The sequence below is a fragment of the Myotis daubentonii genome, chromosome 3, assembly GCF_963259705.1.
Source record: "Myotis daubentonii chromosome 3, mMyoDau2.1, whole genome shotgun sequence".
Classification (NCBI taxonomy): Eukaryota; Metazoa; Chordata; class Mammalia; order Chiroptera; family Vespertilionidae; genus Myotis; species Myotis daubentonii.
In genome coordinates, this window is record NC_081842.1 from 194,200,822 (window position 1) to 194,223,845 (window position 23,024).

Below are 23,024 nucleotides of genomic sequence, written 5' to 3' on the forward strand. Positions count from 1 at the left end.
GATTTCTGATGCCTGGATTTGGGGCAGCATCTACACAGATACTTCATCCTTCTCTTCCTGGCAGAGCAGCAATTTCAACCTGTGTGCCCCAAGAATTTGTACAACATGCAGCACTTAACTATTTAGTCGGGGGCACTGACCTCTTTTCCCTTTGATTGTCAAATTAAAACAACAACCAACCAACCAACACGACAATAGCCATCCGAAGTGAATGAATCAAAATTATATCTTTTTTTTTTTTTTTTTTGCCAGATCAGCAACAAATATACTTTTCGGTGTGCCGCAGAATTTACTAATTAGTTATGTGTGCCAGGAGATGAGAAAGGTTGAAAATCACTGTGTAGATCACCATGTTAATCCACCTCTTTCTTCATCCCAGGGCTTAGCACAGGTGAGTTATTCTCAAAATGCACGGAATGAATAATCAGAAGTTGGCAGACATTTCACCAGCGCCCAGGGTACAACCAGTTTAGTGGAGAGTGCCTGGGGCTTGTGACTAAACCCCCGGTGGGAGTCATCAAGTCACCCACCCAGGGACGCCCTGCCGGGCCTGGCTTTCCTCCGGGGCAGGGACACAGTAGTGGAGACCACCTGGCTAAGGTCTTTCCCTGGAGAGCTGAGAACGGACGGCAGGAGGATAGGGCTGGGAGGAATGGAGTTCAGGGTCAGGGCCACGGGGAAAGAGCAGAGAGGCTGGCACGTCCCTGGCTCGGTCCCAGGCAGGCACGGGGGAGGACTCATTCATCCAGGGCCAGCCCAGGAGTGGGGCTGCGGAGCTGGCTGGTCGGGCTCCGGCCCAGGCTCAAGACTGGGAGGGGATTTCCTCAGGCTCCCTCCCCCGTGCGGCTGCTGGAACCTGCCCCACGCAGTTAGTGAGGGGAGGGGCCGGGGAGCGCCATCAGGCAACAGCTTCAGGGCAGCAGAGGAGCCCCTTGGCCCAGGACGCCTGGCACGCGGGGTGCAGCCGGTCCTGCCTGGGCGCCCCCGGGCCTCCCGAGGGAAGGAGGTAAGCGGCGGGAACCGGGAGCCGGTGGGGGAGTCCTTCCTTGGGGCCATGGGGTGGGGGGTGGGGGGTGAAGGCAGGAAGCATAGGGGCGGGGGTGGCGGGAAGGAGACCGTGCGTGTTCCCTTGGCAGCCTCCCTTCCGGAGCAGCCTCCAGGAGTGGCCGTCTGGGATCTTGCAACTTTCTTTTTGGAGTTGGCAGTATGATTGGCCAGGAGTCAGGGGGCCGTGTCTTGGCTTCTCCCTGGGACTGGGGGGACTTGGTGGGAGTGCCAGGTGACGCTGTTGCCCTTCTCCGCCCGGTCAGTCATTCTCTCCCCTTTTATCACATTCTCCCAGGCACCCCCCCCACCGCCCTCTTGCCTCCAAGTTTTATTCTCCCTGCAGCTCAGCCAGGTCTCGCCCTCCTGCCCGCTGCCCCTGCCCTGGGCGCTGGAGACCACAGCCAGGGGAGACAGCCTCCGGCTCCCTCCTGCAGGGCGTCTCGCTCAGGGTTATTTGTTTCCTCCTTCCTGGTATGGGGTATCCTCCGCCCATTCATTTAAAAAAAAAAAAAAATATATATATATATATATATATTGATTTCAGAGAGGAAGGGAGAGGGAGAGATAGAAACATCAATGTGAGAAAGAACCATAATTAGCTGTGTCCTGCACGCCCCCAGGGGCATGTGCCCCTGACCGGAATCGAACCAGGGACCTTTCAATCCACAGGCCGACACTCTGTCCACTGAGCCAAACCAGCTAGGGCCGCCCATTCATTTTTTGTTATCCATTTGTTTATTCATCATTGTTTGAACATGTAGCCGGATTCTCTGGGGGGTTGGGGCGGGGGAGAAACATACAATTTTTGCTCTTCCAGGGAATAAGAAAGCGGAAATTTATTTCACAGACATGTAAGGATCATTTATAAGCTGGTGGGCAATGTGGCACCGAGGAAAATTATTTTGGCATCATAGACACACTTGCTTCCTGTCCTACCTCTCCTGTGCTCGTCCTGAGCCTCAGTTTCCCCATCAGGAAAATGGTATTGCTCTGAAGATGACAGGAGACAGGGCATGTCAAGCACCCCCCTGGTGCCAGGCGCACAGTGAGCCTCAATAGACATCTGTGCTCTTTCCTTCTTCTTTGGCCCCTTTCCTGCCACCTCCCCTAACCGCCACCCCCGCCCGCCTTTCTAGGCTTGTAAAGATGTATAAGAACCTCTGGCCTTGAAAGCACTTGAAGGTAAACACAGAACTGGGCGGTGAAGGGAAGGAGGCCAAGATGGTGTGGGGGTTGGGCTGAATAGGGAAGGTGTCTCCCGTCTCCTGGGTTTGAGGTAAGAATGCTGGACCAGGGATGGAACCTGGTGCTGGAGGGAGACGTTATCCCCAGCAGGCTCTCCTGCTGTGTTTCTGAGTCTGGCATTCACACTGAGCAAGTAATGGGAGCTACTTGAGTTCCTGAAACCAACTCTGCTTTTAAATGTCCTGTCTCACTTAACCATGACATGTTGTGATATTGTTAAAATGAAAATACAAACAGGCTCAAGGATTTGCCTAAGGCAGCGGTTCTCAACCTGTGGGTCACACGACCCTTTCACAGGGGTCGCCTAAGACCACCGGAAAACACATATATAATTACATATGGTTTTTGTGATTAATCGCTGTGCTTTAATTACGTCCAATTTGTAACAATGAAATTGGGGGTCACCACAACATGAGGGACTGTATTAAAGGGGCGCGGCATTAGGAAGGTTGAGAACCACTGAGCTAGGGTCACATGGCTAATCATTGTCTCTGTCAGAGAGAACAAAAGGACATCATTGGCCCCCACATCCTAGACACCAGCTTCTCCCTTCCTGTACATCCCCTGCTCTAGGCTTTCCATCCAGGTGGGGAGGAGCACACTCCTTCCCTGGTTCATTCATTCATTCACTCGTTCATACATCATTCATTACATCAAGTGCACTCTTGCTCCCAAGAAGGCAGGGGCAGTGTCTGTTGGTTCACAGTTGTATAACCAGCAACTTGCATGTCCCTGATACAGAAATATTTGATGAGTCCTTTGTGAGTAAATGAGTCCAACAAACATTTATTGATGCATTCCAGGGGCTCCATGATAGGGATTTGAAGATGAATAAAACAGAAGTCCTATCCTCAGGGTACTCACAGCCTTGCAGAGGAGATGGTGGTAATATACAGAAGACAGGAATAGAGGTTGTTGAAGGAACGAAGAGGGGCATTTAATTCTACCGTGTCTGCTTTGTTCTCCACTGGACCCAGGGCCTAGCCTAGCACAATGGCAGGCACATAGTAGAAGCTCAATACAGTTTTGCAGAGGAGGTGTTTAGGACAATCTTGAAGGGGGTGTTAAAACTTCACTCGGAAAACCAATTGGGGAGGGAGAATATTCTACGGAGGGAGATGCTCATGAAAAGGCCTAGTGGAGGGAGGGAGCTGCAATGGCTGGGGGCTCAATATGGCTGAAGTAGGGTGTGTACGGAGGAATGGCAAGAAATGAGTGAATACGTAGGCAGGGCTCAGTCATGAGGCCCTTGTGTGTCTTGTTAAGGAACCTCAGTTTCATACCAAGAGCGCTGGGTAATTAGTGAAGAGATTTAGCAAAGTGGGGACATCATCTGATTTGTGTTTCAGAAGTATGGCTTATGCATGGGGGTCTCTGGGCCTGATGGGGTTCCTACCCGTCTGAGGAAACAAGTCTTCATTGTTAGGACTTCATGATGTTCAAGAAGGGACTCCTGACGTGTCCTGTGTCCTGATTTATGGGTGCTTTGCCCTCAGCTGTACACTGGGTTACAGCTAATCTGTTCTTCCTAATAAAAGTACTGAAATTTACACTTGTATAATCTGGAGCAAATTCAGGGATATACTGCTTGCTAACTTGCAATCCTTTCTGTTTTTTTTTTTGAGGGGGTTGTCAGTGATCTTTAATTGAAATATGTTCCTTTGGGGGTCTTAACTGGACATTCCACTGCACTACTGTTGATTTATTTATGATGTCATGAGGGTGGCAGCCGTCAACATTGCAGCCCACAGACTGGTTAGCCCCCAGGATCTCTTTAAATGGTTCCAGAAAGTTCTCTAGCCAAAGATCGGTGCTGTATCTGTTGGGCAATGCTGACAATCTCACCAAAAGTGATTATTTCCATGGTGCTGAATGTGTGTTTTTCTTCCTTCTGTCTCTTGGCAGTTCTTTGAGGGCTTTGATGATTAGGGCGGAGGCAGAAGGTACGACCCCAATCTGGGCCTGTCTGTACTGCATGGTTAGTTTCACTGTAATCTTTAGACCAGCCGTGGGCAAACTACGGCCCGGGATCCGGCCCCTTTGAAATGAATAAAACTAAAAAAAAAAAAAAAGACCGTACCCTTTTATGTAATGATGTTTACTTTGAATTTATATTAGTTCACACAAACACTCCATCCATGCTTTTGTTCCGGCCCTCCGGTCCAGTTTAATAACCCATTGTGGCCCTCGAGTCAAAAAGTTTGCCCACCCCTGCTTTAGACCCTTCCAATCACTGGTTGCTTTGGTGATGTCATCACCAAACTTTTTTGGAGTCAGGCCTAGGGGACCAGTCTTGGGGGCTACCACTCCCCCACAGGTTCACCTCAGGTATATGACTTTGATCTCCTTGGGTGGCATGGTGACCGGTCAGAGGAATCCAGATTCAGGAGGATCAAAGAAAGTTTTGCCTAAGCCTCCACCAAGTCAAAAGCCCAAAGGCAAAAGCTGTGCTTTCTGATGTAAAAGAGAAAGAGGTGGAGTTGTAGACGTGACACCAGGAATTCTAGGAGCTCTGAATGTGCCCGTGGGAGTTTGTGCTGAACATGTCAGTGGCTCTGGAACTGGGGGGACATGGATACCTTTAAGGCAGTGGTTCTCAACCTTGCTGCACATTAGAATCACCTGGGAATCTTAAAAATCCTGATTTCTGGGCCTCATCCTCCGGAAATTCTGTTTCTTTGTTACTAATGTTGCGGCCCCACCCCATAACAAAGAAACAGAATTTCTGGAGGATGAGGCCCAGAAATCAGGATTTTAAAAAGATTCCCAGGTGATTCTAATGTGCAGCCAAGGTTGAGAACCACTGCTTTAAGGGAATCAGTTTCCAGATCCTCAAATTCCAGGGGTACTCTTTCCTGAAAAGTCTGCTTGTTTGGATTCTTTAAGTTCTCCTTTTCAGTTCTGCTTCCGTTGTAGGCGGTGGGAACAGCGCCAGGTGTCTGACTGGGGGGGTCAGACCCAACCTGGCTTCAGCAACCTCGGTACTTGGGTTCTGGCTAGGAAAGAATTCAGAGCAAGACCCAAACTGAAAGAGAACATTTATTGAGTACATCTCAGAGGTAAGAGAAGTAATTCCTAGAGGAAAGGGGTGTAGAAAGCAAGTTATGGAGGTAAAGGAAGAGCCTTGGATCTTGGGAGTGGAAGCTCATGGTAATGTGCCTGGAGGGGGGGCAGGAAGGAAAGGGAAAGGCACTGGGTCTCCTAAGGGTTTGAGGGGCGGAGATTTTAGGGGAGGCCCCAGGAAAGATCTAATAGTCAGTCGCTTTCCAGGTGTGTCCAATCAGGGTTGCAGTCTCCACTGATTGGCCTGCACCAGGGCCGGGGGTCTTTATTCCATGCAGCCGGTCCTGTCAGCTGTGGCTGGTTTTGTTGCTTACCTGGGCCTGGAGCTGAACTACAACTTGAGGCATAGATGCTATCTCTAGGGAGGAAAGGTCAGCGTGCCCAAACCGCATGACCAGCGATATGCCAGTGGGGGAAAAGTCACCCTGGAGGCGAGGTCCTGCCATACAGTTGATGGTTGCTAGGTTCCTGGGGCTTTCCACCCTGGTGACCTTCTGCACCTGGCCCTCCATCCTTGCTCTGCTCATGTCTAACTGCCTACAATAATTCCATTGTTTCCCTTCTCTGGCTTTACTGGGTCCTTCCTGAATCTTTTTATGGTGAGTTGCTTGGGGATATAAAAACCAAAAGGATAATTGGAGAATGCTCAGTTCCAGCGAGAGCAAGCAGAGAGAGATCAGGTAAAATAAACGGAAGTGGGTGGTGTCTTACTACTACAGGCTTTAGTATTTATTTTCAAAAATACTTATTTGATGCTAATTATGTGCCAGACACTGTTCGAAAGACTTTACAAACTAATAAAATCATTTAATACTCATACCAGCTCTATAAAGTAGATGCTTATTATCTTTGACAGATGAGGTTCCCAAGGCACCCAGAGGTTTAATAAGTCGCTCAAGGTCCTAGAGCTCTTTAGTGGCAAAATCGGCGTTTGAACTCTCATACCTTCCCTTTAGCGTGTGTGCTCTGAACTGTTAGGCTACTCTCAACGCAAGTGCTTCAGCTCTCTGTCTATGTATTGTAAAATTAGAATTGGGACCTGAGCCGGTTGTCATGGGGATGCAGATGAACTCATTTATAGAAATCGTTAAAAATGAAGGTGGATTGTCTTACCAGCAGAAAATGATGCTTGTTTGGCTGATTGGTTTGACAGTGAGGACTGGTTTTGACAGTTGGATTCTATGGTAGACAAGTTCCATAAATTGAACATGCTAAGTCTGTAGCTCCAAGATTTAGATGACTATATCGAAAGCATGCCTCTAATAAAGGCTGTGCCAGAAGATTCCATCTTGGAACCTATTTTGACTTGTAAAAAATAATTTTAGTTATTCACTTAAAAATGTGTGAGAGGGTCATAGCTTTTTCAAAATGGTTATGGGGACTCATGAGCAAGAATTGGGAGGACTTCTGGTGTACGGCACTTTATGAACAATCACTCACTAGCCACGTGCATCATGGTGGGCATGTGGATTCTGGTCAGGTGAGGTGATGTGTCTTATCCACAGGCAAACAGGGGCAGAATTAGAGCAAGAACCAGGGTTTTCTGAATGCTGTAGTTTCAGTGCTCTTTCTATTATTCCATACTTCCTTCTCCCTTCACTCTTCATTTACTTGCTGGTTTATTAGGGAAGCCTTCTTAGGGAGGTGCTATTGGTTATGAAAGAGCTAGCCTTGTGTGAATGTGTTGGTGTGGGTGTGAGGTATGGAGAAAGGGTTAGGCAGAGGAAACAGCAAGTCCAAAGACCCGCAGGCAGCAGAGAGCTTGGTGTGTTCCTGGGACAGAAAGGAGGCCCTGTGGTTGCAGAACAGAGATGTTGGGAGAGAGTGGTAGAATTCCATAAGGCAGGCAGGAGCTGGGTCATGCAGAACCTTATCAGCCATAGAAAGGATATTGTATTTATCTCGAAGACAATGGGAAACCATTGAAGGATTTTTAAGCAGAGAGTTGCTATATTTTGATTTGAGGTTGTGTTTTTGTTTTTTTAAAATATGTTTTTATGGATTTCAGAAATGAAAAAAGAAAGAGAGAGAGAGAAACATTAATGATGAAAGATTATCATTGGCTGGCTGGCTGCCTCCTGCACACCCCCCACTGGGGATGGAGCCTGCAACCTGGGCATGTGCCCTGGCTGGGAATCGAACCAGGACCTCCTGGTTCATAGGTTGACGTTCAACCACGGAGCCATGCCAGCCGGGCGTGTTTTTGTTTTGTTTTGTTTTGGAGGGGGGCAGGAGTGGAAACCCAGATGGAGACTACAATCTACTTAATGGAGGGTTACGAAGATGAACAATGTTAATGGGAAGGCAGAATGGTATGGGATGTCCTTCTGTCTTCTAGTTCTGATGAGGTGTGTTGGTAGCTATTGTATGACAAATCATGCCAAAATTTAGTAGCTTAAAACAACCACCATTTTATTTTGTCACTAGAGGCCCAGTGCACGAATTCGTACATGGCTGGGGTCCGGCTGGCCTGGCCCTAATCGGGGTGGATCTAGGCCAGGCCTGTTGGGAGGAGGAGATGGTGGGAGGTTGGCTGGCCAGTCTGCCCCAATTGGGGCCTGATCAGGGTTGGACTGGCTGGGGAGAGAGGCCGTGGGCGATTGGCTGGCGGGCCCTACCCCCGATAGGAATGAGGGGGCCAAGTGGGGGCAGGGCTGGCCATGGGGAGGGGCTGTGGGCAGTGGGCCGGTGGGCCCTGCCCCGAATGGGGTGGGGGAGCTGATTGGGGGGTCAGCGGTTGGGGGAGGGGCCATGGGAGGTTGGCCAGCCAGCCCCACCCCCTATTGGGGTATGGGGGTGATCAGGAGCAGGGCCGGCCAGGGGGAGGGGCTGTGGTCTGCAGGTGCAAGGAGGGCCGGCGCCAGCAGCAGGTGCGAGTGTTGGGTGGGACTGTGGCACACTGGAGCAAAGAATTTTCAGTAACTACCAGAGGCTCACCCCAATGACAGCAACCGGTGCCACGCCTTGGTCTGGCACCCCAGCTCACCTGCTCCACCATCCTGCTGCGGCTGACGCCCACCATGTTCCCCACTCTGCCGCCTGCTGCTGCCGCCCACCATGTTCTGCATGCGCCCCCTGGTGGTCAGTGGACGTCATAGCGACTGGTTGTTTGGTTGTTCTACTGTTCGGTCTATTTGCATATTAGGGTTTTATATATATATATATATATACATACATATATATATACATACATATATATATATAAAATAAATATAAAATATATAAAATATATATATATATAATGAAGTTCTGTGTTTCTACACCAGTGTGTACTTTTATTACTATTTTCCATATTATAATAGGGTACAAAAACATATGTAATATCTTAAATAGCTCTGTGGGGAGGCATTGTGATGTAGTGGAGAGCCTAGGATTTGGCCTCAGAAAAATGGGTTAGTGCCACAGCTTTGCTGTGACTTGGTATGTAATCATGGGTGCCTCTTTTTGCCTTATTTGTTCATCTGTAAAATGGGAATAATAATGATGTCTTTTTCATAGGGCCACTGGGAGGATCCATTAAATAGTATACCTGGCTGGGTAGCTCAGTAGGTTAGAATGTCATCCTGATACACCAAGGTTGTGGGTTTGATCCCTGGTTGGGGCACATACAAGAAACAACCAATGACCACATAAATAAGTGGAACAACAAATCGATCTTTCCCTTTCCCTCTCTCTCTCTTTCCTTTGGTTTCTCTCACTCTAAAACAGCGGTTCTCAACCTGTGGGTCGCGACCCCTTTGGGGGTCAAACGACCCTTTCATAGGGGTTGCCTAAGACCATTGGAAAACACATATATAATTACATATTGTTTTTGTGATTAATCACTATGCTTTAATTATGTTCAATTTGTAACAATGAAATTGGGGGTCACCACAACATGAGGAACTGTATTAAAGGGTCGCGGCATTAGGAAGGTTGAGAACCACTGCTCTAAAATCAAACAATAAAAAAGAAAATAGAAGAAGTGAGAGTGGTTCTGTAGCCTGGGAAGAGGAGGTATTGTGATTTTCTTAGAATGGGAGAGGGACACAAAAGCATTATTCTGCTGTGAGGCCTTGCGCGTGACCAGGCCCCGTCCCCCTACCCTGCACCACAGCCACAGCGGAGGGGTTCCAAGGACGAAGCTTCGCCATGCCGCGGGCATGCAGAGGCCTCAGGAGGCCGAGTGTCCTTACCTGAGCTGCCCTCACTATCGAGCCAAGAGTGCTTTGCTTCAGGAAGAAGGAAAGCTTTTGGAAAAGAGGGTATTTTTTGTTTTTAAACCTTTTGCCTATTTATTCCAAGTGTATCCTCAGAGATGTAGCAAAAAGAAACAACCACAGCCACAAACCCATAATATTGAAAAGCTGGTTCTTAATTTCTGTAGCTAAAAAAGCACTCTTTCAGGCTATAACCACGGAGGTTGCTGCAGGCTTCTGGAACCGGCATAATGATGGTTTGCAGTGTGATGAAGGAGGCTGTTAATCTTCGTGGTCCAGAAGCCCAATACGTGGCCTCTCCAATTACTTATGTTGCCTAGCAACACCACCAAAAGTCTCCACACCAGGCCCAGCTGGGCAGCAATTGGGTATACCCAGCCCAGCCTGTTGCCCAGCCTCCTGGGCGCCCCGGCCACATCAAGGCTGCACTCATCCTTGCCAGGGGCCTGCCTGGTACCAGTGAATGGGTGGGGCCAGCTGTTTCAAAAAAACAATTCAGATATTTAGAACCTACTTGTTGGCAGCGAGGAAAGCAGCACAAGCTAATGATCAAAACTCTCTTCGGCCAGAGAGGAGTTGTCTCAAGTGGTGGCCTTGCCAGTGCTCTTCTGGGTGAGGTGAAGAAGGGAAGGTGAGCCTGACTTAGTCCTTTGGGTTCCAGAGAGAAAAATCTTTTCCTTTCCTGGATGCCTGTCTCCATGTTGACTCCCTGTGGCAGCACTGGAAGTGGCGGGGATTCCCAGCCCCGTCCTCAGGGCTGGTGACCTGCCAGTTCTGTGGCTCCCATTTGGGAACTCCCAGGGTCTAGTCTGGTTCAGTTTGGGAAGCTGGAGGAAGAAGAGAGAGTTAGAGGGAAGGCTGGGATGGAAATAATCAAAATAAAGATGTACCAGTACACCTCTTTACTACTAGGTGTGTAGAAATCACGTGGTAGAGGAACCCCCAGGGTCTCGGAGTCAAACGCCCTGGGCTCCTCTCCCAGCCCTCCCCTCAGGGGTCTATGACCTTGTTCACGTTTTCTGGAAGCCTGAGTTTTGTTTTCCATAAAATGGAGCTGTTACTATCCTGCTGTACAAGGTTGTTGTGGAAATGAACGGAGAGAATGCTCATGAAGTGTTGAGCATGGAACCCGGCACATAGTGAATGCTCACTAATGTGACAACTTTTCTTTCATTTGCTTCTTACAATAATCCTGTGAGACACGGAGGGGAGAGAGGAGCTCTGTTTTACAGCTGAGGAAACTGAGGCCCAGGGAAGTTAAGTGTGGATGCTGGGAGTAGAACTCAGGTCTTTACAGTGCCAGGGACAAGGAACAGTGCTCCTCAAAGACGGGCCACAAACACTTCCGTAGCCTTTACAGCACGGTGGCTCCACCGGTCTCCTCTGACAGCCTGATGATGGCAGACTGAGAATGTGGTGGGGTGGGGGTGCGGTGCGCGCGCAGAGGGAAAGGTGATGAGAGATGCTTTTCCATATACAGTGATATGAGACTCTTAGTTACTGTGGTGGATAAAACTCCTCTTCCCCTTCCTCCCTCCTCCACCCTTCCTCCCTTCTTCCTTTCCTTTTTTCCTTCTTCCTTTCTTCTTTCTAGTATTCTTTTCAATAAACGTTTTACTTATTTTGAAATAATTTGAGATTTACAGAAAGGTTTCAGAGGGCTTCTGTTTACCCTTTCTCAGATACAGGTGTTTTCTGAACACTTCCTGTACACCAGGAGCTTTCTGGGCACGAGGAATGCAGCAATAAAACCATCTCTTCCAGGGTATGTGCCAGGGAGTGGGCCATAGAGCGCCTTGGCTTGTGGTTCTCAAAGGTGCTGCTGCCTCCACTTCACTGGTGTACTTGTCAGGGATCTACTAAATCTACTAACTCAGGGTCTTCAGGGTGGGGCCCAGGAATCTGTACGAACAGTAAATGTCTGAAGGGATTCTAAAACATAGCCAGTTTGGGGAGCTACTGGTCTAGTGCAGGCTGTTTACTGTGCATATGAGAGAATTGTTGCTTAGAGCTGAGAAGGGACTTGCTGCAGGTTACACCGCTGGGAAGTGGCAGAGGCTAGACCAGAAAACAGGTCTCCTGGTTCTGTGCTTTCCTTACACGATGTCTCCTAAATACAGAATAAGAAATGAGTTTAACTTGCCCCAGATAGAGTTTAGAAGAGTTCCTCGGCTGTTCAGATGTATTAGTTAGGTTCTTGGTTGCAAGGGAGAGAAACTGATTCTGGCTGATTGCACCAGTTAAGTGAATTTTATTGAAAGCACATTGGATAGTAAAAGAAAAAAGTATTTCTCTATTTTTACTCACACTTCTGACACCAAATGTGTGAGTTTTCCACGCCAAGCTATTCTGACACTAACTACCCCATAGGCTAAGGGCTCAGTCCCATAAGACTTCTCCCCACTTCAGATGCCAATTACAAGTCTGGGCCCCCAGTACTTCTGACCAACTGACTGCAAATTGGGGTTTCTATGACCCCTCTTCAGGTTCAATAATTTGCTCATAGAACAGCTCATAGAACTTAGGAGAGGGCTTTACTTACTATCACCAGTTTACTGTAAAGGATACAACTCAGGAACAGCTTCATGGGAAAGATGCACAGGGCAAGGTGTGTGAGAAGGGACATGAGGCTTCCACACTCTCTCTGGGTGCACCTCCCTCCCGGCACCTTGATGTGTTCACCAACACGGAAGCTCTCTGAACCCCTTTGTTTAGGGTTTTTGTGGAGGCTCCATTACATAGGCATGACTGATTAAATGTTGACTGTTGGTGATTAAACTCAATCTTTAGCCCGTTTCCCTTCCCCAGAGGTTGGGGCTGAAAGTTCCAACTCTCTAATCATATGATTGTTTCCTGGCAACCAGCCCCCAATCCTCCAAGAGTCACTTTATTAGCATAAACGCAGGTAAGGTTGAAAGGGGCTTATTATAAATAACAAAGGTGTTCCTCTCACCGCTAACACTTTGAAAATTCCAAGGACGGGGCTGAAGGCCAAATATATATATTTCTTAGTATATCATAATTTTACAGGCAGATTACAAAAATCATGAGAAGGCTGCAGACACAAGCTTTGGGAACTAGGCAGAAACAAAGGGAGATCAGGCACCTAGACCTCTACAGAGATCACATCGCAGAGCCCGGTGGGTGAAGAGAGCCTCAGTGTTGCTGCTGTACGCTCATTGCCGCAGCCTTTGTCAAAGATACAGCTGGGACTGGATGCTGGAGACCACACTGACCCCATTAGCGAGGTTGGACGCTGGACACTGCCGCCACCACTGGCTAGTCCACCGCTGTAAAGAATTTCTCCCATTCCCAGCTCTGGCCTAAAAAATCCTAAGCAAATGCAGCTGATGGGTCCTGTACCTTAGTCTTAGCTGCTTGGGACCTGGAAAAGTGAGTATTTTTAAAAAAATATATTTTATTGATTTTTTACAGAGAGGAAGGGAGAGGGATAGAGAGTTAGAAACACTGATGAGAGAGAAACATCGTTCAGCCGCCTCCTGCACACCTCCCACTGGGGATGTGCCCGCAACCAAGGCACATGCCCTTGACCGGAATTGAACCTGGGACCCTTCAGTCCGCAGGCCGACGCTTCATCCACTGAGCCAAACCAGTCAGGGCAAAAAGTGAGTATTTTTAACTTACGCTTCTGTAATAGGAAGTGGTCCCTGCTGCCCACCAAGATTTATGAGATGAGGAATTCTCTGAGAAAAGTAACAAATGATCACTACATAAGTGTTATTAAAAGAGTACACTGCAAGTGCTCCACATTTGCAGGTTCATCACAGTTTCTGTAGTTCAGTAGCTACTCTCAAAGGCCCATTGTAAGTGAGTGTGAATTGCAAGACTGGTTCTACCTGTGCCAGTCATTTACTAGTTAGTGAACCAGGCCTCCCGTTCCACCTTGACATCTCATGTGATGTGACTTCACTATTTATTCTCTACTAGTGATAGCCTTCATGGAACCTGCATGTGGTGACTAAAATCTTTGCTTCTTGTTGCAGGAGTAGAAAAGACTCAGGAAAATAAATCAGTTTCTAGTGCCAGTGATAAGCATGAAAACAAAGTGAAGAGTCCTGAGAAAGTGATTTTTTTGGGCCGCAAAGAAGAGTTCTGGATAAACTGGCATGGAATGTCAAGTTCAGTGTGTGTAGGATCTCTGATATCCAGAGATCTACCATGTATGTCACATAGATGCAAGGAAAAATGCATTGGCTAGTGGCTTCAGTGAGTTCGTCAGCCAGTGCAGAAACAGCTCTTTGAGAGAGATTAAACCTTATGAAAAAGGAAAAGATGTACCATTAACTAAGCAAGTTTCCTCTTTTAGTTTCTTCTTTGGGACCTCAGGTGCAAAGCATTGAACATGGTTAATACTCCTCACACAACAAATTTTATAAATATCGTTTCTTTTGCACTTATGGAATCAATTAGGGTCTGAAATGGAATCACTTAAAACTTTCTGGCTATAATTTACAACGTTCATTTGGGAGGCACTATATGAGATTGAGTGAATGACGACACCTGAAGGGTCTTTGGAAAAATTCCCTGTTGATGTCAAGGGCCTCCTGTGTAGATCTCCTTATGGACATTTATATTTCCACAGATTAAAAAAAATGGCAGACACCCATTCTGGGTAAAGGAGCACAGCCCTGCTCTTTCAAATCCTTGGCCAACACACTGACTCAGTGATTCACAACACAAGCAATGCTGCTGCCAGATAAGGCCGGGAAGTACGGAAGTTCTTTTCACTCTTCCGCTTCTGAAGACTACTAGCTAAGCCATGAAAGGAAGGTCTCTGGTTTTGCGGGTACAGGGGGGACATCTCCATTTTTAACCAGAAGGCTGTAAGTCTTTTATACTCCTCCAGAGCCATTCTTTCTAATGTCGATGTAAGACCTGTCCAAACTTGTAGAGAATTTTTATGAGTTTATTTGAGCCAAAATGATGACAATTTCTGGGAAGCAAAATCTCAATGAATTGAGAACATGCTCCAGAGAATAACAATTTTGCAGCTTATTGTCTGCATTAGAATCAAAGGGGGAGACAGAAGAGGTTTAAAACAGTACACACAGACTCACTGAAGGTAGAGATAGACTTTTGTCAAGGAAGCTACAGGCCTAGGACATGACTACAGTCATGACCCACTTTTAGTTCGGATTTTTTATGTTCAGATCATCCTATGCGGTTACATTCAATCTCTGAATTTATAAGGTCCACCATGCAGGTGTCTCCTGAGCTTGTCAGGTTTAGTATGTGGCTCTTTTTTTTTGTCTACATTAACAATCTACCCCAGTTGTTTCCTACTGGTAGGATGAGAACATTTTGATCTGAGTGTGTGTGTGTATCTGTGTGTGAGATTTCATATATACATATTCTATCATCTATCTATCTATCTATCTATCTATCTATCTATCTATCTATCATCTATCTATCTATCTAAAAGGCTAAGTGACCGTCTGACTGGTAGCTCTGACGCACACTGACCATCAGGGGGCAGATGCTCAATGCAGGAGCTGCCGAGCTGTGGTGATTTGGCAGCGGCGGTTCTCGGGTAATGACGCACCTGGAACCAGAGAGGAGGGAGCCCGATTCTGGGGTGCATCACCTGAGAACCAGCCTCTTGCAATCCGGGACCCCTTGGGGGATGTTGGAGAGCCGGTTTTGGCCAGATCCCCGCAGGACAGGCCGAGGTTCCCCACCTGCCCTGCTGTTGGGACCTTGCTCACTCCACAGACGACCTTCAAGCGTGGCCACCTCAGGTGCGGCCGGCCGGGGAGGGACCGCGGGAGGTTGGCTCCAGGTTGTGTCTGGCCCATCTTGCCTAGCCCTACCCCGCTGGCCACCTTCTAATGAATTTCCTTTCAATATGCACGAATCCATGCACCAGGGTACTAATATCTATCTATCTATCTATCTATCTATCTATCTATCTATCTATCTATCTATATGTAATAAAAGCCTAAGTGACTGTTACTGTGAAACAACCAGAATGATCGGTCACTATGATGCGCAATGACCACCAGGGGGCAGACGCTCAATGCAGGAGCTCCCACAGGGGGAGCACCGCTCAGCCAGAAACTGGGCTTACAGCTGGCTAGCGCAGTGGCGGTGGCAGGAGCCTCTCTCACCTTCACAACAGTGCTAGGAAGCAGTGAGCTGAGGGGTAAGGAACAGAGAGCAGTCGGGCAGTAAGGAGCAGTGAGCAGTCGGGTGGTAGAGTGAGGGGTCCTGGACTGCGAGAGGGTGCAGGCTGGATTGAGGGACCCTCCCCTCCCCGCCCCCCAGTGCACGAATTTCATGCACTGGGCCTTTAGAGTGTGTGTGTGTGTGTATGTGTGTGTGTGTATATATATATATATATATATTTTTTAAATGTTTATTGATTATAGAGAGAAAGGAAGGGAGAGAGATAGAGATAGAAACATTGGATAGAAACATTGATTAACTACCTCCTGCATGTCCTGACTGGGAATTGAACTGGTGATCCCTTGGTTCATGGGTTGATGCTCAACCACTGAGCTATTTCATATAAGACTATATTTCATCAGCCAGGCTGATTTCGTATTTTTTAATCTTATTTTTATTTATTTTCAACTACAGTTGACACTCATTACTGTTTTATATTTGCTTTGGGCATACAGCATAGTGGTTAGACCAGTGGTTCTCAACCTGTGGGTCGCGACCCCTTTGGCGGTCAAACAACCCTTTCACAGGGGTCGCCTAAGACCATCCTGCATATCAGATATTTACATTACGATTCATAACAGTAGCAACATTACAGTTATGAAGTAGCAACGAAAATAATTTTATGGTTGGGTCACAACATGAGGAACTGTATTTAAAGGGCCAGAAGGTTGAGAACCACTGGGTTAGACATTTATATAGTGTACAAAGTGATCCCCCTTGACGCATGTGTGTGATGAATGGATCAGTCTTTTTCATTGTTGCCAATCTGATTAGTCATGTTTCCAAGGTAGTGAATTGTGCTGAGAAATTCAGGTGTGGGAGCAGAAGGTAAACAGGAGTGGGAAGAATAGCATGACAGGAAGCAGCACCTGTGAGCACCCAGATGTTGGAGATAAGATGAAGCAGGGTGCTCCTGTTCTCGGGGAGCAGGCACAGACAGGTATGAAAGTCAGAGCATGATAATGATTGACTGAGAAGTGAGGCAAAAACAAAATGTTGCAATCACTACCAATGCGCTCACCTGTTGCTAGAGCCTAAATTAGCTAGAACTATACAGCAGGTCCCTTTACTGTAGATGCCAAGGAAGACGGCAGACACACACTGAGTCTTGGCGAAACTGAATGGGTCAGGTATCTTTGCAGTCCAGGAAATATATTTCAGTAAAATACCTAAAATGGTGGGCTTGAAGATGTGAAATGTCTGGAAAGTTTGGAAATCTGGAGAAAAGAGAAAATTGGGGAGGAGGGAATGTAATTCTCATTTTCCTAGCTCCTTTTATAGATATAAAGTTGTATTGTTAACAACGTAGAATTTTATTTCCTCATAATGTGATCATGTATGGTGCTTAAATTTACAATAGAACTTTTTAGTACAATGCGAATCATCCCTAATTGAACTTATTTTTTTTTTATTTATTGCTTAAAGTATTACAAAGGGTATTACATATGTGTCCATTTTTTCCCCCCGCCCTAGACATGAACTTATTTTTTAAATGCTTTAACATTCATGGTTAATAGATGTGACAGTCCCCAACATCGTGCCTGGTACCCAGTTGATATTCATTAAATGAATTTTGATTCTGAATCAGAAACCTGAGAATAGAAGCAAGATGAAACTAAGAGGGGGAAAGGAGATTGCTCAGTTAAACTAGACGGAACTGAGGCCAGTTATGTATTGTGCATGATTTGGGCCCTGAGACACATTACCCTCAGGGCAAAGCTAACGGTTGACTTGAAAGTCCATGGCAGAGGGGAAGGAAGGGCCAGACAAAGTAGTGTTGCCATTCCAAGGCTCCAGTCCATCCCTTTGGGTGGTGGCAATAGATGCAACCAGAAGTGACCCCTGAGAGCTCTCTCCCCCTTTTGGGGAGACCCCAGCACTTTGTCACAATTACACGCGGATATGCACGAGTATTCGGGCAACAGGTCAGCTGCCTTGTAGTAACATACAGGAAAGGCTTTGGAAACCCACGGTAATGACCGAGAACCCAGGAAAGAACCACGGCCTTAAGACTATAGAGTCATCTGTTTTCCCTGACATTTATGTCCCTTCCAGGTGTAGGTAGGACCCAGGACAATGGCTGCTGCTGGGGATTTGCAGATGGAGGATGTGAATGTGGGAAGAGACATGGAAGAAGAGCTGGAGGAAGAGAAGAAAATGAGGGAGGACGGGGAAGGTAAAGATCCCTTCAAGAATAAGAAGGTCCACAAGATTGTCTCAAAATGGATGCTTCCTGAACACGCCCGAAGTAGATACTTGGAGAGAGCAAACTGCCTCCCGCCTCCTGTGTTCATCATCTCCGTCAGCCTGGCTGAGGTAAATACGTTGGGCGGTGGGCACTAGTGCAAGTACCCGTGGGGAGCTGCGGACAGACTGGGGGTTTAGATGAGACATAGATCAGAGACTGGGAAGCATGTAAGAAGAGAGTGAGGTGGTGGCAGGTGTAGCACACACGGAACACAACCTCACCCTCTCCACATCCCCCTCCCGGGCTTTTCCTATGTTCCCAGTCACTTTCAGCCAAGCATTGACTTTTATTTTTCAAACAGGCCCCTGCCCAGCAGTAACTACAATTTCAGTGGCTTCATTTCATTTTAGCTGGTGGAGGAAGTAGGATACGACCACCGTTAAATGGTCAGATACACGGCAGGGAAATTTAAATCCTGTCATCTTTGGAGCACATGGTATGAAGTGGCCAACTGGAGAGCTAACCATTGGAAACAAAGGTGGTGCCCGTGGGCTTTAATGGGGCCTCTGTGGAAGGTGTGGTTAACATTCATGTCTGCCCTCCCTGACAGCTGGCAGTGTTTATTTACTATGCTGTGTGGAAGCCTCAGAAACAGTGGGTCACCTTGGACACGGGCATCTTGGAGAGTCCATTTATCTACAATCCTAAGAAGAGGGAGGAGGCCTGGAGGTTTATCTCATACATGCTGGTACATGCTGGGTAAGGAATGATAGTTAAGTCACTGCTGTTGGAGGTGGCTAAAAGTCACTGTAACCCCTACCATTTGTTCAGAGTTTTATTACTGACTAGAGGCCCAGTGCACGGAATTCGTGAACTGGGGTGGGGGGGGCTCTCAGCCTGGCCTGTGCCCTCTCCCAGTCCGGAACCCCCCGGGGATCGGGCCTAAGCCGGCAGTTGGACATCCCTCTCGCAGTCCGGGACCCCTCGCTCCTTACCGCCTGTCTGCTTGCTGCTCCTTACCACTCGGCTCGCTGTTCCTTAGCACTTCCGTGGAGGCGGGAGAGGCTCCCGCCACTGCCCGGCTTCTGGCTGAGTGGTGCTCCCCCTGTGGAAGCACACTGACCACCCGGGGGCAGCTCTTGTATTGAGCGTCTGCCCCCTGGTGGTCAGTGCGCATCATAGCGACCGGTCGTTCCATTCTGCTGGGTTGATTTGCATATTAGGGTTTTATTATATAGGATAAGGCACTTTCATGTCCATAATCTTTTTTTTTTTAAATATATTTTATTGATTTTCCACAGAGAGGAAGGGTGAGGGATAGAGAGTCAGAAACATCGATGAGAGAGAAACATCGACCAGCCGCCTCCTGCACACCTCCCACTGGGGATGTGCCCGCAACCAAGGCACATGCCCTTGACCGGAATCGAACCTGGGACCCTTCAGTCTGCAGGCCGACGCTCTATCCACTGAGCCAAACCGGTCACGGCAATATCCATAATCTTGCATGATTATCACAGCACCCCTAGGAGGCAGGTCTTACTCCTACTGTTTTATGTTTGAGACTTAGGGTAGGGGTTAGGGTCACTTGCTCCTTGTCACACAGCTAAGTTGTAGAGCTAGGAAGGACCTCAACCCATTAGTGCTAAGTGCAGGTCCATTGTACTTCATATTACATTATAACTGCCTAATATTGGTATGTACATAGGAATATTAATGAGAAGAGATCAAATCATTACCAAACCAAAAGTATGTTCCCCTGGTTGTTTGGTGTTGTTGAATGTTCCCTTTAGGATATGAAGCATCACTCCCACTTTTTCTGCCCCACCACACGCTTAAAAAAATAATTCATGAACACTAATGAATGTATAATACTAAAATAATATAAGCCACAGGAGCTGCAGTGCCTGGCTTTTAGTTTTGCTTATAGTTTCTTTTTTTCTTCTTCTTTTTTAAAATATATTTTATTGATTTTTTACAGAGAGGAGGGGAGGGGAGAGGGATAGAGAATTAGAAACATCGATGAGAGAGAAACATCGATCAGCTGCCTCCTGCACACTCCCTACTGGGGATGTGCCTGCAACTAAGGTACATGCCCTTGACCAGAATCGAACCTGGGACCCTTCAGTCCGCAGGCTGACACTCTATCCACTGAGCCAAACTGGTTAGAGCTATAGTTTCTTTTTTTAAAAATTCTTTATTATTGAAAGTATTACATATGTCCTCTTTTTCCCCAGTTGTCCTCTCCCAGCCTGCCCCGCCCCCCAGCCCTGGCCTTCACCCCTCCTCTCTCATTGTCTGTGTCCATTGGTTATGCATACAAGGTCTTTGGTTGATCTCTTCCCCACAAGTCTCCCTCTGGCCCACCATCCCGCTTATAGTTTCTTAAGTGCTAATAGCCTTCTATGACCCCACTCAGAATCCACAATTCACCATGTCCACTGCAGACAGTGAACAGCATGCTCTCGGCCCCACCTCTCTGGTGGCCCCACCTCTCTGGTGGCCCCACCTCTCTGGTGGCCCCACCTCTCTGGTGGGGTTACAGATGAGGCTGACTTTGTCTAAGAGACCTACATCGCCCTGAACCTTGAAGGATGACTCTGGCCTTTGGCCAAATAGGCATCCATGGCAGGACACAGGGCTCAGAGACTTGACAAGTCAGGCACAAAATCATCAACTGCTCAGTTTTTGTGGACACTTCCACACTTTGGCTTTTCATTTAACAAGTATGTTCTGAGCATATGTGGCTTCTGCACTCAATGACTTTAAAATGACAAGGAAGTAGTTAACTGATAATACAAGGCAGTGTAGAATTATAGTATATAGAAGTTACTTAATCTCTTTGCATCTCAGTTTCCACATCGGTAAAACGGGGTAACAGTACCTACCTCATAAGTTTGCTGTGATTAAATCAGACAATGGTTATAACATAATTTTTATAGTGCCTGACACATACTAACCACTCAAAAAGAATTTACAAGGCTGTGTAGGACATGTAACATGGGGTTGCATAAATGCTTTTATATGTAAGTAACAAAAATAACCTAACAGGGACTTTAATAAGTAGAGGCCAATATTTTCCCATATAAAAAGCCCAGAGGTTGGTGGTTGGTTCATCAGTTTAATGAAGCCAGGACACTAGGTCCTGTGCTGGCACCTCTGCTTTTTCCTTGGCCTTTCCCTCTTGGTTGCAAGTTGACTGGTGTTGTCTGCGTTCAAAGCGGGAAGGGGGAAGAGGCAACACCAGGTACTGGTGAAATCATCCCTTTTGTCAAGACAGAAGCGCTCTTAAGTCTCCTGGCTGTGCTGCTTTTACTTGCATCTCACTGGCCAGAGCTATGTGTCCCTACCTAAGAGAGGTCGGGAAAGGCAACAATAGCTCTTCCAGCCTCAGTAGAGGAGGTAGAGACGGGAGAGGGAATGAGTGTTGGGTAAGCTACAGTAATATAAACGGAAAGAGGGAAAGATCAGAATGGGGATGGTTTCATACGTAACATGGGTGCTAGTTGGGCCTTGAAGGTGGATAAAATTTGGAATAAAAAATTAATATTTCGTCCTAGCTGGTTTGGCTCAGTGGATAGAGCGTCGACCTGCAGACCAAAGGGTCCTGGGTTCGATTCCGGTCAAGGGCACATACCTTGGTTGCAGGCTCCTCCCCAGCCCAGGCTCTGGTCAGGGCTCGTGCAGGAGGCAACCAATTGCTTCTCTCACATAGATGTTTCTCTCTGTCTTTTCCTCTCCCACTCTCTAAAAATAAATGGAAAAATATTTTTGGGTGAGGATTAAAAAAAATTAATATTTCTACTTTGGGAATATGACAGGATCTCATCTTTCTGCCACTTCTACTCTTGATGTTGAGCAGAAGAAAGAATACTTGGGGTAATTCATTGGGGTCTCTGTGCTATTAGTCATCTTATCTTCTAGCTGTTGCCAGAGGACAGGATGGTATGGCTTTCTTTGACCTTGTTCAGATTCACAAAGTGCATATACTTCCAAATCTCCATTTTATGTCTGAGGTCTCCATAAGACTAGTGTAACTGCTATCGCTAGACAATTCTGTGCTGAGTTATGTTACCTCTCATATGTCTTTGAAGATGGCTTGGACAGTGATGGTTGTGGCTGGGTGTGCTTGTGGCCATAAAGGTAGGTTTTCTGTTCTGCTAGATATGCCCAGAGAACCTCTTCAATGGTCTAATGGATTTTTGTTAATTAAAATGTAAAACACACTCCCTAAAACTAATGCAAAAGTTGTTGCACTTTGTGGAAGATCATATATACATATATATATATATATATATATATATATATATATATATATATATTTTACTTTTTGCTTTAATCTGAAATCTTAAAAAAAAAAAAGGCATTGTGCTACATAGCAACTAAATTGACTAAATTGGTGAGTACGCTAATGTGGGAATTTATCAAATTACATTCAGAGATTATCCAGAAATGCTTGTGGGGTTTGACAAGCAAAATGATATGAAATGCATTTAAAAATATTTTTACCTATTTAAAAACTATAAAACACATGTACTCTAATGTGTTCAGCCAAATTGTGGTACATGGGAGATACCAACTTTAGCTAGGTAAACTTTCCCCCCCTATTCTGGTTAGCTTTTATTTTTATTGATTTTAGAGAGGAAGGGAGAGGGAGAGAGAGATAGAAACATGAATGATGAGAGAGAATCATTGATTGCTGCCTCCTACATGTCCCCTACTGGGGATCGATCCTGCAGCCCAGGCATGTGCCCTTGACTGAAATCGAACTGGGGACCCTTCAGCCCGAAGGCTGGCATTCTATTCACTGAGCCAAACCAGTTAGGGTCTCGTTAGCTTAAAAAACACACAACACAACCTTTTTAATGTAGACCTGGGAATGAAGTTCCTCTTGCCAACTCTGTTTTATTAAAGAATATACTGAGATTGTAAGACACAGTGCTTAAAAACCTACTGAAATTTAAACTCAATATGAATGAATTAGGATTTCCTCCATACTGTGCAAGTGAAACAAAATCAAGTTCATGTTCTTTAGGCCAGCCTTATTGCTCTCTGATTTGATCAGTAATTGTTATAATAAAACAGACCTTGTAAAATAA

At 46.6% G+C, this 23,024-nt stretch overlaps 1 protein-coding gene and 1 pseudogene across 2 annotated transcripts in view; one reads left to right on the plus strand and one right to left on the minus strand.

Annotated features, from left to right (window-relative positions):
- The first annotated feature begins 703 nt into the window (after window positions 1-703).
- RHBDL2 (rhomboid like 2) overlaps window positions 704-23,024 on the plus strand; it is a 40,863-nt gene continuing 18,542 nt past the window's right edge. Inside the window, exons 1-3 of one of the 2 annotated variants that reach the window (XM_059690112.1) lie at window positions 704-1,006; window positions 17,796-18,056; window positions 18,539-18,687. In XM_059690112.1, the coding sequence (XP_059546095.1) occupies window positions 17,817-18,056; window positions 18,539-18,687 (389 nt within the window). In that variant the 5' untranslated portion in view covers window positions 704-1,006; window positions 17,796-17,816. Of the gene's footprint in view, window positions 1,007-16,821; window positions 16,871-17,795; window positions 18,057-18,538; window positions 18,688-23,024 lie in introns of those variants that run through there. The other variant, XM_059690113.1, reaches the window with a different exon arrangement.
- Window positions 3,935-4,650, minus strand: LOC132229781 (large ribosomal subunit protein uL11-like; annotated as a pseudogene).